The 19370-nt window shown below is 39.3% G+C and overlaps 2 protein-coding genes across 2 annotated transcripts; both read left to right on the forward strand.

The window, feature by feature from the left end:
- Window positions 1-322: 322 nt before the first annotated feature.
- Window positions 323-1162, forward strand: LOC137995133 (uncharacterized). The gene has a single exon (XM_068840709.1). It carries the CDS (start codon window positions 323-325, stop codon window positions 1160-1162), a length of 840 nt encoding a protein of 279 aa, XP_068696810.1.
- A 289-nt stretch (window positions 1163-1451) lies between these two features.
- Window positions 1452-6741, forward strand: LOC137995135 (uncharacterized). The gene is made up of 7 exons (XM_068840710.1): window positions 1452-2074; window positions 2513-2684; window positions 3248-3331; window positions 3504-3665; window positions 4248-4316; window positions 4440-4514; window positions 4678-6741. The coding sequence occupies exons 1-7, from the start codon at window positions 1452-1454 to the stop codon at window positions 6739-6741; spliced, it is 3249 nt and encodes a 1082-aa protein (XP_068696811.1).
- The last annotated feature ends 12629 nt before the right edge of the window (window positions 6742-19370 follow it).

Below are 19370 nucleotides of genomic sequence, written 5' to 3' on the forward strand. Positions count from 1 at the left end.
AATATCTGATAATTTAGATCAGATATCTCTCATGTATGACACTTCACTTGATCAAACAATGACCCGAATGAACTAGAACTCAGACCTAGAAAATGACCTATTACAATGGTTTTAAAAAAAAATGGTTAGGGGTTTAAACTTTCACGTGGTCTGCTTTCGAAGCTTGACTGGTGTTGTAACGAAATCCATAAAAGAAGTTATCCTCCAGTCGTGCTTGCGCAGTGTTGTGTGACCATAACGCAAGACGAACAATGGAGTGGAAATTTGGCGCGAAAATTCTCATTGCTTGTATATTGTGCAACTGCTATACGCTGTTCGGGTCATGTCTAAGCAATTCAAAGTACCAGTTTTCTGTAACAGAAATGCTCATAGCGTCAAAGGTGTTCCAACTTTTGACGTTAGTCAGCTTAAAATTATAGAAAGGATCGGGCATGGAAGTTTTGGCGAAGTGTACACGACTGATTTCAATGATCCTGGAAAACTCACAACGCAGACGGTAGTCGTTAAGAAGGCCATCCAGGCGCTGGATCACGACGAAAGGAAGCTGTTTCTTAAGGAGGTTGCTCTTCTGCACGACTTGAAGCATGATAACGTGGTAAACTTAAAAGGGGTCTGTTATAAACCGTGCGCCTTGATGTTGGAATATCTGTGTTTCAGTTTCATTCCTTTCGGCGAGAATGCGCGGGTAAGTTCTCTTGCTGATCTGCTTCTACATGCAGACGCAGAGTACAACTTTGAAGGTTTTCAAGACCTGGTTGTGTTCGCTGGTAAAGATATCGTCCGAGGACTTCAATACCTCCATGCAAATGGAGTTGCTCATCGCGATCTTAAGCCGGCCAATATTTTGGTAAGCAATCAGCATTACTCTTTGTTAAGCGAGGATCAAATTACAGCCCATTTCAAATTGCGGCCTGTCGTCTGCAAACTCACAGATTTTGGGGAAAGTCGATCGGCTAATGTACAGACAAACACAGTCTTGGCATCCAAAACCCGAAGAGTAGATAGAGGGACAGCGGTCTTCATGTCTCCTGAAATCCTAGTTAAAGATGGGGCCAAATTCAATCAAGCCTCCCTCCAGAATCTGATGTTATCTGACATCTGGTCACTAGGTATGACTTTCTTTACGATGGTCAATCCCAACCTCAAGTGTCTCAAGTGTTAGAGATAAGATCATCTCAAGAAAAAATCCAAACGCAAGAAGATGTACAGAAATTTGTTGGGAATCGTTTGCACAAGAAAGAGCGCCCTGTGTCGGATAGCAAGTACAACGTGAGCCGTGCAACTGTTTGGTCGTGCCTTGAAGAGGTGTACATTGGGTGCACCAGCTTTGACCCCGACATGAGACTTTCTCTTCGTGATGTTGAGGAGGTGTGTTGAATGGCACATACGATGTCGCTAACACCTGTGACGTTGTTAAGTTGAAGGTGACACAGAGCACAGCCATTGAACAGATGGACCGTCAAGTTGCAAACAAACTGTCCATAGCGAATGACAACATTCAGATCCAGTCACCCTGTCTTCTTGTCACCAATGACGCAAGCAATTCATGCGCGTTCCTGTCAGTAAAAGTTGCCGATAGAATTATCCATGAATTAGGCCCACATATTTCTGATATCGCTTCCTTGGCTGAAATGGTGGAAGAGGTTATTTGGTATTTACCAGAAAGAATCAATGCCAAACGCGACATGAGCAGGTTTTATGATGTGTCGGAAGCTTACTCAATTTTGTGGAAGGAAACAGTGTTAAATTCACAATATGATTTCTTTGAAGAACTGCCCTTTGCTGATTGCATCTACAGTTTTGATTCCAGAAGCAGGCTGCACGAGAGGCTTTGCATCCTTGGACAGGCTGACTTTATTGTCATATTTTCCAGTGTTCCTTACATTCTCGTTATTGGCTGTACTGGCGGCAGAGCGTTTATGATTGACACTCATACTGGTTCTCTAATAGTGGGAAGGGACAACGCCCATTCGACGTGGAAGACTCTTTGTCTTTCGCTATGGGAAAGACTCCAGTGCGCTGGTGTACAACAGGGTACTGGCCAATCACTTTGTCGATTGACCCCAAGGAAAAGGTAAGAGGACCATTCTTTGTTCAGTTGATTCATTTCGATTTTTCTAATTAATCAAGGAGAGGCTTTAAAATTGTCAAAAATGGTCGAAAACGTTATAGTTAAACGGACAATTTTAACAAAATATAAGTAATAATAGCGTCCCAAACAAGAATTCGAGGTGAATTTTTTATTCATTTGCTCTTATCAGCAGCGTAATCCGTTAATTTTTTATCCATTCATTCTTAGCAATGAATTGGAAGTTTCTACTTTGAAAATTTATTTGAAAACTCAGCCTTCCGTAATTATGCGCGGCAGCGGGGTTTCCATTATATAGCAAACGATTTAAATGTACAGAGTATGGTGGAGTATTTTACATGTAAAATACTTCGTAACTTTTTAAGTTGTCTTAAGTATGCAGCAAGAACGAAAGGTTGATTCATTCGGACATATATTTTTCAGCACTCACACTTTGGGTAAACAAAACTCCCTGACAAGAGATTTCTGTTGTGCCTCGAGCAACAAAGAACCACGCCCTTGTCCTAAAGGTTCAGTCAAGAGAACATGTGAAGGAACCTCACTTTCCGAACAACCAGATCCCAAAAGAAGCCGTGAGGGGGAGTACGATGACCAGGTAGATTTATATTCCGTTCTGATTCTCTGATTTGTTTTAGCTTTTTTTCGTTGGGGGAGGGGGGGGGGGGGGGGGGCTTAATTGCACGTAGGCGTTAAAGACCATCAGCTTTAAACTCAACAAACATCTGACGTTAACTGTATTAGTGAATTTGTATTTGCGTGTATCAAGCAGTGCCCCCTACGACTAAGATTGTCAACCTTTAGGCCGATAGCAGTTTTAAGGAAACTGGCCCACTTCACCAAATCCTTTCCGACGAAAAAGGAAATTATGAGGTCTGTTACGAGTTCGTTGTTGTTAGAGGAATGCAGTTTGTAGTGCAAAGAGAACTCCGGGTTGTCGGAACAGCAACAAAGATGCTTATTCCAAAAGAAAGTAGGGAATACTGCTCAATAAACTCCACAATTCACACCGCGACCTCTGTCACACTTTATACATAACAAGGTCATGATTTCAAATTTTTTTTGCTGTAATAAATGTACAGTTTCTATCAAGAGTGGCACATAAGTAAACCACCATTGTCGCAAGACGTTTTGTTAACACTTCACTAAAAATATTTATAGGCTGAATGCGACGCGAGACAAGACGATCAACTCCACATTGATATTACTTATGACGATCAAGGAGAAGACGAAGAAGCTGTTGACGTTAGTATAATTCCACAGTGTTCTGAAACCTTTGTCAAAATAAGGGAAAAAAAATACATTATCAGACTAGGTCATGATATTTCAACCCGTTGCTGTGAATGCATTTGAAGTTTGCATCGAATATGTAATTTAATTAAAACTGTATTGTTGTGTTTAATATATTTCGGTATAGGTTGAAGGCCACGCGAGGCAAGCCGCTCACGTTCATATTGATCTTACTCAAGAGGACCAAGAAGAAGAAGAAGAAGAAGAAGAAGACGATGATCAGATTGGTACAAGAGCTCTCTGTTCTGATAACCTTATCATACAGGAAAAATACCGGAACAAAACTACGGTGTCAGGTGATGACGTTTAAACTTTTTGTTGTTAGGTTTCTTTCAAAAATAAACCATAGCCAGAGATGTATCGTTGTAGTAGGTTTGGTTAACACTTCCTTAAAAATTCCATTTGTAGCCTGAAAGTAACGCGAGAAAAGCCTGGCAACTTCACATTGAGCTTGCCCACGAAAAACAAACTGGTTAGCGCTCTATTCTGAAACATTTCTTTTATGCCAGATGGGAAAAACGATTGAGAGGCAACGGCTTCTCTGAAAGTGTATCGTGCCATATTAAGTACTTTAAAACAGAGAGGGTGATCTTTAAGGGAAAATCCCAAAGTGGGGCTTTGCCATATTCGCGAGGTCGTTACAGCAAGTCCGAGATTTGAGGTTTTCCCGTAAATAGCAAACGTTCAAGGTTGGTGCGGAGTTTTTTTCAGTTTTTTAATAGCTAAAAGACAATTTGAATTTAATTTGCAAAATCCCTAATCGGCCCGTGTCCAATTAGAGCGCGCTTTATATCGGCTACAAACCAAGCCATATGACAAAGACTCCAAATGACACAAAGTTTCTCAAGCATATAATTAATTTTCTTTCCAGGCGGAAAGCGTCTTGAAGCCTACAGCATCAGTTCATATTGATCTCTCTCAAGATGACAAAGTCCCTCAGGTAAATTAGTTTGAAGTTCAGTTATGAGTCAAATCGTCTAGCACTGCAATGAAATGACTATGAAAATAGAAAAGGAAATGTGTTGCAGTATGACTGGTACCTATGAAATATTTCTTTTTCTAGGGTGCAAATGCGAAGAAACAACCTGGCCCGCCAAAAGACAGCATTGGTAATTCTTGTGAAACAAAGAGTTCTAAGGTAAGGAGTACTGGTAGCACTGACTAGCTTTGAAAATTGTCATTGGCAAAATTTGTGGGCCTGTTCGCTTTTCCTTGTTGAAACATAGGGAAAATAATTCTGCAATACTAGTTTATTCATATACTTATTAATTATTTTTTATTTTTATTTTTATTTTTTGCAGGAAGAGGAACCCTCCATGAAGACCACTCATACCACCACCCCTTTACTGTACAAGAATGACAAAGATCTACCGATCTTTGAAAGTGGCAAGAAGGAGCGGTACACGGTCAGAGAAGCAGTAGAAATTCTTCTCTGTGAATATGAAAAAGTGACGAAGTGCAACAAGACACCTCTGAAAGTAAGAAAAAACTTGTCGTTCCTAGTCGATGTGGGGAAATTCAAATGTTGGCAAGACATGAAAAGTGATATGAATGGTGTCTTTTCTCATACGTTACGTATTTGTACATGGACGGTGGAAGTTGACAAAGAAAATGAGGTCCAAAGCCTCGAGAAGAAGAAGATGACATTGACGGGCCAAAACATATATCACATTTACATCAATTCGATGCGGAACGAAGCAGGATTGTGTCGCTCCATATTTTTCCTACGAGGCCAAGATGAAGAGATTCGGAGTTCGATTTGCCTGTTGCAGTATACGATTTCAAAAGAGGTCCAGTGTACTGAAGTCGTGTATGACGTTCCATCCCATGGAAATCGCAAGGGAAAGAGAAAGCCGTACTACCCAACTAAGAAAAGTACCATCCAAGCCATTAAAGACGAACTGGGTTCTAATTCAGCTGCCGTGGCCTTCAGAAATGTTACGGTCTCCGCAGGTGGTGCCTTGGGTGCTAGAGATCCCGGAGAATTGCCCAGATCCAGGAAACAGGTCTACGACCTCAAGAACAATATGAAAAAAGTAGATGACGTAAACGAGTTGTTGCAATACGCAAAACACAGCGAAGAACCGATAGTGCTCGAACATCATAATGTTCCAGAGGACCTGTGGGTGTTGGCAAAACCTCACATGACGAAGGACTTGTCTAGGTTTTGCACCTCTGATAAACTCAGTCACCCCCTCAGTGTGGACCCAACTTTTAATTTCGGCAAGTTCGAGGTCACCCCATTTACTTACAAGCATCTGTTCCTTAAATCTAAGCGTACTGGTAGGGCACCTTCCTTTCTCGGCCCAACCGCAATTCATTACAGCAAACAAAAGAATGTTTACAAGAAGATCGTTCTCGCCGTTGCCAACGCATCCCCTGGTCTCGCTGATAAAGCAAAGGGCTTTATCACAGATGGGGAAGAATCTCTGTACAGCGCCCTTGGAGAGGTTTTGCGTCACGCCACCGGGTTGAGATTTTTCCGGCACTTCCAACAAAACTGCCGTGACAAGCTTCACAAGCTAGGAATTCGGAAGCCAACAGAGCAGAATTTCTTTATTGATACAGTATTTGGAACGCCTATTTCAGAGGGTTTGCTAGACGCATACGACAAGTCCGACTTGAGAGCCCGTACTTTAGCAGCCAAGGAAGCGACAGACAAGGAGGAAGTAAGGTTAACTGGGAACAAAACTCCTAAATTTTGGAGTTACGTCAACACCCATAAGAAGATGATGAAAAAATGCATGATTGCAACGGCAAGAAGTAAAGCGGGCATGCCTAACGACGAGTCAGGGAAACCTCTGAAAAGTTACACTAATCAGTCAGAGAGCATCAACAACAAATTAACCCGCCAGAAAGAAGCCATAACGAAGAACGACAAGAACAAAGTAGACATGTCAAAAGTACAGTTTACGAAGAATGTGTGGGAGGAGGTCGACCGACATCAACAAGAGGAGATGAAGATGGCGATTTGTGGCGTTAGTAGCGAATACGAGTTGGCTGAAGTTGTAGCTTATTTGGAACTTCCCGTCGACGAATGGTTCGATATGAATGAAGATGAAAGAAATGCCTACGTCCAAGAATTCAACGAAATGACTATCGAAGATGCCATGAAGGGAAAGACCATAGCAGCCAGCCATGTGCCAACTGCGCAAGTGTCAGAATTTAAAGAATTTTCTGTGGACGTAAGGAAAATATTACACTCTTTTAAAAACTGGACAAACGGTCTGGTTGCCACTATTGTCAAGGATGCGGAAACGTTGCTCAACCTCAAAGATGCAGTTCAAAGAATGCCGTCCATCTCAAGCAATGAGCGAAGTAAATATTTGGTTGCTGCATCGAGTTTCCTAGAAGGCAGAAGATAACACCATTTGATATTGTCCTGTCACACGAGGAAAAGTGGTTGTATCCAGACCCAAATGATGCCAGCCGCAGACTACCATCAGTGAAACATACTACCAAATTCTACTGTGTCAGGCAAACCTGCATGAAAAGCCGTTTCCCCTACTTTGATTCTTCCTTGTTGCGGATTCCAGCCGAGGCACACTCGCGTTTACTCAAGTCTCATTTTGATCTACTAAGAAGAGAATTGGATTATACGCCCCTAAACCAGACAAGTTAGTGCTGAAGTGACTGAAGTCTGTGAAGTCGGAGTTGATTTCCGTCTGTTTCTGTCAACTTCATTTTGACACTGCGAAATTTTCTATTGCTTAGTGTAAACGAACCATCAGAGATTGTAATTGCAGCACATGCTTGGGTATTGGTTGTTGAAAAGATCAAGCAATTAAGTTAAATAGACCATATTCGTATTCTCAGTATTGGACTGCAACTAGCTTGCAATGGAGGCTAATGCGGGGAAATCTTTTCAAATGCAAATACCTTTTTAATGTGTTCCCCCGCATTAGCCTCGATCGTAAGCTAGTTCCAGTCCAATACTGGCAATACGAATATGGTATATTGGTGTGCATTTACTCATTTGATAAAAATGGGAAAACATGGCTGGAAGGACTTGAAGAAAATCAGTTGTAAGATTATGAGGATTAGTTTAGGTTTTGTTTATTTAAGAAAGGACATCACAGCTTTCAACGTGGGCATGTCATCAGCTGGACTTGCTCTGTGGCTCTATATCCATAGTAAATGCAAAGTTAAACGTAATCAACTCCTTCAGATGTTAACTTGTCTTTTGAAGGAAAGCTTTTGCTGTTTTAAATCTCTGTTAGTCTGTTCGTGTCAGATTGTAAAGGAATTGTAACAAAAACGTGAAAACGGTGCGGTAACACGAATCTACCACACCTTATTGCATCACTGATAGAAGTCGGTTATTTGGGACGAGTGATAAATAAATCAATCAATCAATTTAAAGGGGCAGTACGCTTTACTGCTACAGTAGTTTACAAGTACGCCACGAGAAAAAAAGAAAAAAAGAAATTATAAGAGCCCTTTGAAGGTGTATAACTTCAAATAAATTAAGATTAAGAACTATGAATCTACCATACTGGCCTTCAGTGAATCAAGTAATCTAATGCAAATAATAGTTAGTGATCGGAGAAAGTGTGATTACCATTCAAAAATGCATTGATTGATTTGATAGTTTTTATCAGTTAATGTTATCACCAGATTCTTACTAAATACTCTGGGGTTGCGAGCTCCAGGTGATCTAATCTGGGTCGGACTCATGATTAAAAGGAATATAGATATATCCTTTCTATTAGTTTTATTCATATTGTAACACGATAGTTATTCGGAATTTGAGATTTCCGAGGACCTTAATTTTCTTGGGGTACAGTATCAGGTAAAAAACCTTAGCGGATCAAGTATTAGTTAACAGAAGACGTATTATTTTGGTATTAATATGTATGACATCGATCGTTGCACTGTCCTGGGAGTTCAGGTCCTTTTTTTTCCCCAGAGATTACACGCGAAAAAGTGAAATAATTTTACCATTGCTTTTTGTCGTTCTCGTTTTTCTTTTGAATAAAAATAGAGAAAACCTTTTACCTGTCTGCAATTATCAATGCGGGATTGTTGCGTGATTTGACACTTGGGGTTAGTCAAATCATTCATGTAGAACTGTGTTTACAATTTCAATCATTTTTCAAGGGGTCTGAAGTTTCGAGGTCTGAGTTTTCGAGGTCTGAAGTTTCGAGGTCTGAGTTTTCGAGGTCTGAAGTTTCGAGGTCTGAGTTTTCGAGGTCTGAGGTCTGAGGTCTGAGGTCTGAAGTTTCGAGGTCTGAGTTTTCGAGACACCCTTTCACATTTTCATAAATTCTTGTGTCTTTTCTGAGGTGTTGTGCAAAGCCATCATGTCTTTGCAAACTTTTTCGGACAGAGTATTAACAGCAAGCTTTTCTCGTATTTTATTTAAATTATCAAGATGAACTTACAAGCGCCTTGATTAAACCGTATTTGTTGTTTGTTGATTTTCCCAAGCGGGCGAAATCTTGAAAATAGTTTTTTATTGTCGGTAAAATTGACTGCGGCGAGCGATTTTAAGTGAGCAAGTTTGAAGTTCTGAAACGCTGCTATATCCAAATATATCCAGCTGGTTTTTTACTATGTTTTGTAAAAGCTATCGATCTTAAACATATGTAAAATTTAGAGTGGAGAAATGTGGAGTACTCGTAAAAGAAGGAGCGGAACACGGCTTGGTCACGATAAGCCGGACATACCTGCATTCGACACTGTCTTACTTCACTCAAATTTAAGCAGCTTCCGACGAAAATACTTGAGTTATATTCCAACAGACAAAATAGTATTGAGTTTTGGGTCAAAAATATCAAAAAAGCCTGCAAATAATACACTGCTGGTGGCCCAAAAATAAAGAAAGAAAACGTGATTTCCGGTTTGTTGAGAGGATATTTTTGGCAGCCATTAATTGCACCGGAAGCGCGGAAGGAGCGCTCGTGCCAGTCCTTCTCCGCATCACACATTGGACCAAGATTCACCGCCCTATGTATAAGCGCCCTGGATGAACCGTATTCGTCGTCCGGCATCATGGTCAATCAAAACGCCGTAAACAAAAGCGGAAAACATTTGACGAAGCCCGCATTACGCTTTTTGCTCATAACCGCTGAAATTCTAAAAATGAATGCGTCAACACAATTGTTACGTTTGCTATTCACCGAAATTTTGTAATGTTGGCAGTTAAACGAGCGGAGCATTTAAATAAGTGAAAATGTTTGACCTAGTCACACATGTCGGAAAACCATTTCACTGCAAAGTTGAAAGAGACAAGATGTTAAACGTAATGCAAGATTGTTTCGCCTGGCCTTGATGGTATTACATTTTTCTTTTAAGTGCTATTAAGTGGTAACTTAAACTGTAAGTTATGAAATTAAATCCACGTTAATCCCTACTTCGGTCCGCTATGACGTCTAGTTGTCTAGCTACAATCCCAGCCAAAAAGATGGTGACACCAACCCAAAATACAACCCCTTTCCCCCTTTTCAATGTTGATCGCGCTATGACTTTGGGCATTCATGACAAAAGTCAATAATTTTTTTTCCCTGCAACTTCGAAAAAGGGGGAAGGGGTGAACTTATGTGTGGCATCAAGTGTCCCTGAAATTTATGACCGAGATTGGGTGGGGCATAAAACAAAGGTCAATTTCAGTTTGACGGATCACTCGTACTTGCAGGTCATTGTTTTACCTTTTCGAAAGTAACCCTAAACCCTCAATTTGTCTAACCCTAGGCCTAAAAGCCAAGTTTAGGTCTATGGTTACCCAAATCAATTAGGGTTTCGGGTTGCTTTCGAAAAGGTAAAATAATGACCTGCCACGAGTAACCCGTCAAAAGTGACCCGTGTTTAAGACCTGCAGCCCGGATTGTGTCACGGTGCCCGGTTCGCGAGTTACTTTGTGACTAGAAAGGTGACGGGTGCGATTCGCATTGTTTTTCGAAAACTATACTGGCCCCTTTCTAAAATATGACTAGTTACTAATCAGTGAAAACACTATGAAAAGAAGTTTGTTTCGCTCACCTTCTGTTTCCTTTTTCTACATGGTAAGACTTGGGATCTTTGCGCACTCCGGGTTCTGGTTCTCACGCAATGGAATGTTGATAGTTAACCGCAGAGTCGTCGGCAAGCGTTCGAAGTGGTGATCTTTAATTGTTAATTAAAAATTGTCTGTCTGGATCTCTACTCAACCGGTTAAAAAAAGGTCTACAGACAAGTTTTGAAATCAGAGTATTGAAATTTAAAGTATGTCTATGATCTGACCAAATCACGACAGACATTTCTTTCTGTCTATACTTTTACCATCCTAAAACTTGCACCGCTTTAAATCATGTTGCATAAAGCAGGTTACAGTTATTTCTCATCATTTATTTATTTACTTATTAATTAAATTTGGTTTTTCTTGCAAGGCTTCTTTTGTTTTTGCAAGTACATAAACGAGAACTGACAAAGGCACTTCTGTTCAAAGGCTAGGATCAGTAAGGAAAAAAACGCGTTCCAGGTTCCGGATTCCTTATTTTACATAAACACTCCTGCAGCTCACTAGTTCGATAACGTTTTGTGTGGTAGCCGATCATGAAAACCACGCTGCTGGGCGACAAACGGTACGTTTCATCGTTTAGCCGCCAGGGCTATAAGCTGGCTTAACAGTAAATCCCATCCTTAGCCTTACAAGAAGACATCTTTTCTGCGTCGAATAGACTTGATTGCTAAAAGGAACAACCGCGCGCCGGTGGATCAGTTTGTTATGCAGGAGATCGTGAGTTCGACTCCGGCTGGACACGCAACACTCAGGGTCTTAAAATAATTGAGGAGAAAGTGCTGCCTTTGTAATAACATCCGTAAATGGTTAGACCTTCAAGTCTTCGCGAATAAGGACTATAAATCGCAGGTCCCGTCTCACAACCTTCAACGTTCATAAACTGTGGGATATTAAAGATCGCACACACTAGTCGAAAAGAGTACGGTATTGTGGTCTGGTCTTTTCATCAGCCATGTGGTCGGCTTGGAATAATCTTCTTAAGGGACTACTGATCGATGAGACCACATAACAGCAAAACAGGCAGTAGTCAAATCGAAGGAGTCCAAGTGCTGAAACTGGTAAAGTGTTAAACATGAATACTGCCCTGCATGAAATTTCAAGATTGTTTTGATCAGTTTAAAACCATTTCACAAATATACACCTGTGCACTTCACGAAAACGGTGTTTCATGGTCTTCTCAGTGACTTCTACTTAATATTTATTAGATTTAAGTGCCAAAAATGCCAAAAACCGTAACTCAATATTAACTCAATCTTAACTCAAACTCAACTCAAACTCAACTCAACTCGTAACTCGATCAATAGTCTATCTCGTGAAATGCATAGTATGTGGAATATTTGGGCAAAGTTATTTCGAGGCATTATTTTGAATACCTAATCTAACAACTGTTCCGCGTAAAATAACACAGTAAAGGAGACGACAATAGTTAAGCTAAAATGCACTGTTTATTCTTCGATACTGGGCATGATATTTTCATCAGTCATCAGTCGGCTTCTTTTTCTTGGGAGGCGAACTGGGGCATTCTGTATAAAATAAAAAGGAAACAAGAAAAGTAAATAATTTCGTTTTTGAAACGGTTCTTGAATTGCCGAATGCACAGGAAGCGATGGTCCAAGGGGTAAATTACGTTTTATTTACACGTTACGACATTAATATTGCCAAAGCCGCTGAAATGACTCTCTGTATCATTATGTGTGTGCACGGCTTAAATACATAAAACATATTACCGTACGAACGTGTTTGTAGCACGTCTTTGCACAACTTCGAGCAAAATTTCAAGGATCATATTTTTGTTTTAAAGTAAGAAAAATGTATGATACTTTCAAATGGGCTTTAGTATTAATTTCCCTACAACGTACTTAAGACAGAAACACATCATTCAACCAAATTAAAAAAAAAAGTGCAAATAGAAATGAGAGTCCTCTTAATGAAAACGAAATAATGAAGATGCAAGATTCCGCATTCAATGAATTAATACACCAAAACTCCAAATCATAAAATGACCAAAACAACAATTTAAACAATTAAACATCCAGAATGAGAACTTTTCGGTGATTTAGCCAAATGAAGTACACTCTTAGTTACCAGCCCTGTGATACTGTGTTGGTGTTTCTTACATGTACAAAGTATTTTAAGTTGTATAATATTTATTATATTTTGTCAATGACAATCTTTCTTTACTTGCCTCTTTATGCAATAGCATAACATCATCAGATATGGCAGAGAGATGCTGTTTCTTTGAAGTGTCAGTCTTTGCTTCTTCCAATCTTTTGGGCCATTTACTGTTAATGAATTTTAAAATAAGTATGATCAAGTAACAACATTAATAAAAATGTTCAATTACAATTAAACCACTCAATTAAAATAAGAGTATGTAAGCACATATGTTGTCAAATGTGTTAGTTGATTATGAAAACAGTCAGCCCACCCCTCCTCTTTCAGGCAATTGACTCTAGCTCAGCTTGCTCTATCAGTAGTGAGGATATCAATGACATCACCTATTAATATTAATGTACCAACTTAATCCTTATTGGATGCTGAAAGAAAGGGTTCTTTTGTTCAGTGGTAGGCAAATTTAAATATCAAAAGAAATTTGACGTCAAACAGGTATCTTCCCTATAAAAGGAATTTTATAATTATGAAAAGCAGTCCCCATTAAAAAGCTGTTAATGTGAAGAAAATCTGGTCCACAATCTTTCATCAAAATATATTTTGTTAAATTTACATGCAAAGTTGAAAATCCATAGACTCGCTACTAAAAAAAATCTCCATATACACACACACACACAAAGGATTTCAAATTCCAGGGAGAGGAAGGGTGCAGAAAGACCAAAACACTTAAAGAAACCTCATTAGAATTTCCAGATAGGTGAAGGGGTGTCAAAATGCACCTTTTGTGGGGGAGGTATGGACATTTTATGGAACTACACATTGAAGAAAAAAATCCTGCTAAATAAATCTCAAGCCTTTTTCTAAAAAAGCAGTTGGCAGGTTTAATTAAGCTACTGCATAATTGTACAAAATGTTAATGTTGATAAACAAAAAGGAAAAAAATATATTATTTTATGTTTATTAACACAGCTAATAGCTAAAGAATGGTTTCTTCAAAAGAAATGCATTTCAGTCACTCTTCAGTCCTAACAATTTGGGGATTTGATAATGGTTAAAATAGTCCCCATAATGGACAATTTAAACATAGAAGAGACTTGCAAAAAATTTTATTCAAAATCACAAAATGTAGGTGGTAGGATTCATAAATTATAAATTGTGGCATTTGCATTACCTTGGTGCAAGCTTCTCATCTCTGCAAAACTGCATCATTGGTACCAACCTCTGTATAACACACACATGTGAAGATGCTTATCTTTGCACCCAGTCCACTTCTTTGACAAAACCTGATCATTATCTATGGCAGTCAGAATGTCTCCTTCTGGCATAGCAAGGAACCATTTAACCAGGATTTCATAATGTTATACTGACCCCCGGATGAAGTTTTCCATAAATATCCACTGCCATTCTGCTGCTTGCAATTAAATGCATAACCAGGTTGGATCCAAACATAATTGGACTCATAAAGTTGTGTTTTGCTACACTTTGCAGGAAATCAACGGCCATCACTTTTTTGACAGGCATTGTTCTTGTGTCACTAAAGCGGTAAGCCTTCCACTGCACTTTTCAGAATAAATACCAAAATATCGTTCAAAATCATTCTTGAATTTATTTTTAGGCCTTTCAGTCTTTTTCGACGCTGTAGAGCCACAAAATCTACACAAGTTTCCTTTTTTTTTTTTTCCTGTGGGCATCAGCATCCGCTATCTCAACGCCTAGGAGTAAATCAATCAAATATGGGCGCCATTATTGACAGCACATCGCAAATCTCAGAATAAAAACTAGCGATAAAAAACGACGTTTCGATCTCTCTGAGATCATTTTCAAGTAGTAAAAGAAGCGAATAAAATCTGCATATATAAGTACAAATTAAGACGTGAGAATGTCCAAAGATAAAATATGTAAATACAAGCGCTAAAATGTAAGTGTTAAAATATTAAAATACTATATAAATAACTTGCACGGATTAAATCTACATGACTGTTGGTTAAAACGCTAAAGCGTGAGTGTTAAGATACCAAAACGCTATAAAGAACTATATAAGAAAGAAAGTTTCCGACGAGGCAATTTCCACACGAGCATGTAACGTGAATGAAGCGCCTGTCAGAATAGTGTTACCTTTCAAAGATCAGAGATCGGCTAATTCAGCGCGAAGGCAACTTGGGGAACTGGGCCGAAAAATTGGAATTGATATTCACGCCGTGTATACAAGCCGTAAGATTGGACACCATATCAAACCGAAAGAAAAGAAGCCGCCTATCATAAACCAGCAACGCGTTGTTTACCATTACAAGTGTGGTTTGTGCGATGCAAACTATGTCGGGTATACGTGCCGACACCTCTATCAGCGCGTCGAGGAACACATGAAAGGATCGTCTTCAATCGGGAATCACATTAAAGAGCAACATGGAACAGTCCCGAGTGACATATATCGTGACTTTAAGATCTTGAGAAAGTGCGAAAGTAAATTCGATTGCCTCATCTACGAAATGCTTTTCATAAAGGAGCTTAAACCAACTTTGAACAAACAGTCAGATTCAATCCGTGCGAAGTTATTTATATAGTTCTTTATAGCGTTTTGGTATCTTAACACTCACGCTTTAGCGTTTTAACCAACAGTCATGTAGATTTAATCCGTGCAAGTTATTTATATAGTATTTTAATATTTTAACACTTACATTTTAGCGCTTGTATTTACATATTTTATCTTTGGACATTCTCACGTCTTAATTTGTACTTATATATGCAGATTTTATTCGCTTCTTTTACTACTTGAAAATGATCTCAGAGAGATCGAAACGTCGTTTTTTATCGCTAGTTTTTATTCTGAAATGTGTTTCAAAAAAACATCGCAAATCAAAAGGGTTTTCCTAAAAGCAGGCCCGCGGCCCACGGCCCGCGACGGCCCGGCGGTCCGGAGGCCCGGTAGCCCACTCCTCATTTTCCACGGTTTTTCTGTCCAGCGGTAAATTCACGCGCATGCACAGATATGCATCGGGTTTGGGCGTGCAAAATGGACGACGGTCAGTTTGAATTCGTTTTCCATTTTAATCATTTGAATCCTTGTTTCTGTTTGTTGTTGTAAACAGACGAAAACAACAGAGAATGGCAACATTTTTCACTTAGCAACATGCAACGAAAGAAAGGATCGAAAAGGATTGAAATGATTATTAAAATGGTAAACGAATTCAAATTCACCGTCTTTCATTTGCGCGCCCAAACCCGATGCAAATCTGAGCATGCGCGTGGAATTACCGCTAAACAACAAAACTGTGTAGGCCTCCGGGCCACCAGGCCGCCGCGGGCCTTCGCGGGCCGTGGGCCTCAGGCCGCTGGGCCGTGGCGGGCCATGGGCCGCGGGCCGCTGGGCCGCGGGCCTGCTTTTAGCAAAACCCAAATCAAAATACCCCCTTGCACATTTTTAATAGAACGTGCACAACCGCCGTGAGTTTTGTTCCTCAGTTATCGAGTTCCATAAGTATAAAACTTAAAAAAATGGATTGCTTTAAAATCAGAAAAGAACCAATTCACCGTTGCTGCCGAGAAAAGTGTATGCCAGGCAAAACAAATTCCATCTCGGTAGCCTGAAAGTTAAAAAATAATTTTATCATGTGGCTCGTACGGCCCCGCGAGCGCTTTCATTGCAACATATGACTATTGGGATAATCCCCGTACGAGGGCCGTACGCATTAGCGCGAGCAGGGCCGGAAAAAGCCGTACGGTCCTACTAGGAACACGTACTGCTCCATGCGATGCAATTTTAGGGGATTTCGTCGCTTTTAAACATCCAAGTAATTTGCAGCCAGAAAAGCAAATGCAAACAACATATTAGATAAATCTTCTGTGCAGATTCTTGTTTTTTGTTTTGTCCTAACTTCATCTTCTGAGTGCTAATAAATGGTGTAAAGAGCCCATATGATAAAATGCTTATTGACTGAGTTAAGGTCGGGCCGGACAGGAAAATATTTGGCCCTCGGTCATGCCGTACGGACCGAGCGCAGCGAGATTTTCCCATTTTCCCTCTCAAATATTTTCCCGTCCGGCCCTCCCACTCAGTCAATAAGTACATATGCCTGCGTTTAAATTAACAAATACACCAATACATCACTAACGTTTCATGTTAAACCGGAGAATTAGGGAAGCAGATGTTCGATGGTGTAATAGCTGTTGAGTTTTATTCCTCAGTTATCGAGTTCCATAAGTATAAAACTTAAACATGGATTGCTTTAAAATCAGAAAACAACCCATTCACCGTTGCTGTGCAGAAAAGTGTATGACAGGCAAAACATATTGCATCTCGGTAGCCTGAAAGTTAAGAAATTATTTGCCTGTGTTTAAATTAACAAATACACCAATACATCACTAACGTTTCATGTTAAACCGGAGAAATAGGGAAGCAGACCTTCGAAGGTGCAATAGCTGTTGTGTTTTGTTCCTCAGTTATCGAGTTCCATAAGTATAAAACTTAAAAAAAATGGATTGCTTTAAAATCAGAAAAGAACCAATTCACCGTTGCTGTCGAGAAAAGGGTATGCCAGGCAAAACATGTTGCATCTCGGTAGCCTGAAAGTTAAGAAATAATTTGCCTGTGTTTAAATTAACAAATACGCCAATACATCACCAACGTTTCATGTGAAACCGGAGACTTTAGGGAAGCAGATCTTCGAAAGTGTAATAGCTGTTGAGTTTTAATCCTCAGTTATCGAGTTCCATAAGTACCAAACTTAAAAAGGGTTTGCTTTAAAATCAGAAAAGAACCAATTCACCGTTGCTGTTGACTGTATGCCAGGCAAAACAAGTTGCATCACGGTAGCCTGAAAGTTAAGTGAGAACTAATTTAACTGAATAGAGGGTAATGTGAAGTGCTAGATTTCTATTCCATATGAACCATGTGAGCGTTAGCCCTACTGATGGAAATGGGCCCACCATGCTTTAAAATCAGAAAAGAACCAATTCACCGTTGCTGTTGAGAAAAGTGTATGACAGGCAAAACAAATTGCATCTCGGTAGCATGAAAGTTAAGAAATAATTTGCCTGTGTTTAAATTAACAAATACACCAATACATCACTAACGTTTCATGTTAAACCGGAGAATTAGGGAAGGAGATGTTCGAAGGTGTAATAGCTGTTGAGTTTTATTTCTCAGTTATCGAGTGCCATAAGTATAAAACTTAGAAAGGGTTTGCTTTAAAACCAGAAAAGAACCAATTCACCGTTGCTGTTGACTGTATGCCAGGCAAAACAAGTTGCATCTCGGTAGCCTGAAAGTTAACTGAGAAATAATTTGCCTGTGTTTAAATGAACAAATATACCAATACATTACTAACGTTTCGTGTTTAACCGGGCGGAGAATTAGGGAAGAAGATGTTCGATGGTGTAATAGCTGTTGAGTTTTATTCCTCAGTTATCGAGTTCCATAAGTATAAAACTTAAACATGGATTACTTTAAAATCAGAAAAGAACCAATTCACCGTTGCTGTTGAGAAAAGTGTATGACAGGCAAAACAAATTGCATCTCGGTAGCATGAAAGTTAAGAAATAATTTGCCTGTGTTTAAATTAACAAATACACCAATACATCACTAACGTTTCATGTGAAACCGGAGAATTAGGGAAGCAGATGTTCGAAGGTGTAATAGCTGTTGAGTTTTATTCCTCGGTTATCGAGTTCTATAAGTATCAAACTTAAAAAGGGTTTGCTTTAAAATCAGAAAAGAACCAATTCGCCGTTGCTGTTGACTGTATGCCAGGCAAAACAAGTTGCATCTCGGTAGCCTGAAAGTTAACTGTGAAATAATTTGCCTGTGTTTAAATTAATAAATATACCAATACATCACTAACGTTTCATGTTAAACCGGAGAATTAGGGAAGCAGATGTTTGAAAGTGCAATAGCTGTTGAGTTTTATTCTTCAGTTATCGAGGTTCCATAAGTATAAAACTTAAATATGGATTGCTTTAAAATCAGAAAAGAACCAATTCACCGTTGCTGTCGAGAAAAGGGTATGCCAGGCAAAACATGTTGCATCTCGGTAGCCTGAAAGTTAAGAAATAATTTGCCTGTGTTTAAATTAACAAATACGCCAATACATCACTAACGTTTCATGTGAAACCGGAGACTTTAGGGAAGCAGATCTTCGAAAGTGTAATAGCTGTTGAGTTTTAATCTTCAGTTATCGAGTTCCATAAGTACCAAACTTAAAAAGGGTTTGCTTTAAAATCAGAAAAGAACCAATTCACCGTTGCTGTTGACTGTATGCCAGGCAAAACAAGTTGCATCTCGGTAGCCTGAAAGTTAACTGAGAACTAATTTAACTGAATAGAGGGTAATGTGAAGTGCTAGATTTCTATCCCATATGAACCATGTGAGCGTTAACCTTACTGATGGAAATGGGCCCACCATGCTTTAAAATCAGAAAAGAACCAATTCACCGTTGCTGTCGAGAAAAGTGTATGCCAGGCAAAACAAGTTGCATCTCGGTAGCTTGAAAGTTAAGATATAATTTGCCTGTGTTTAAATTAACAAATACAGCAATACATCACTAACGTTTCATGTTAAACCGGAGAATTAGGGAAGCAGATTTACGAAGGTGTAATAGCTGTTGAGTTTTACTCCGCAGTTATCGAGTTTCATAAGTATAACACTTAAAAAAAACTTTTCTTAAAATCAGAAAAGAACCAATTCACCGTTGCTGTTGAGAAAAGTGTATGCCAGGGAAAACAAGTTGCATCTCGGTGGAAGGAAAGTTAAAATATAATTTGCCTGTGTTTAAATTAATTTGAAATAAAGAGAATAAAGAAATAGTTTTCCATTTTTTAATTGCATGATGCTGGCCGTTGTAAACCGTGCTTTAGAAAATATTTCAAATTGATTTATTGTGCCTCTGG

Source organism: Montipora foliosa, chromosome 3 (assembly GCF_036669935.1).
Source record: "Montipora foliosa isolate CH-2021 chromosome 3, ASM3666993v2, whole genome shotgun sequence".
Taxonomy (NCBI): Eukaryota; Metazoa; Cnidaria; class Anthozoa; order Scleractinia; family Acroporidae; genus Montipora; species Montipora foliosa.

Bases quoted from the DNA above. Each gene is read 5' to 3' on its own strand.
- LOC137995133 (XM_068840709.1), top strand. From the start codon at position 323: ATGTCTAAGCAATTCAAAGTACCAGTTTTCTGTAACAGAAATGCTCAT.
- LOC137995135 (XM_068840710.1), top strand. From the start codon at position 1,452: ATGGACCGTCAAGTTGCAAACAAACTGTCCATAGCGAATGACAACATT. The intron at 4,317-4,439 runs GTAAATTAGTTT...TTCTTTTTCTAG, and splicing joins AAGATGACAAAGTCCCTCAG to GGTGCAAATGCGAAGAAACA. The intron at 4,515-4,677 runs GTAAGGAGTACT...TATTTTTTGCAG, and splicing joins GTGAAACAAAGAGTTCTAAG to GAAGAGGAACCCTCCATGAA.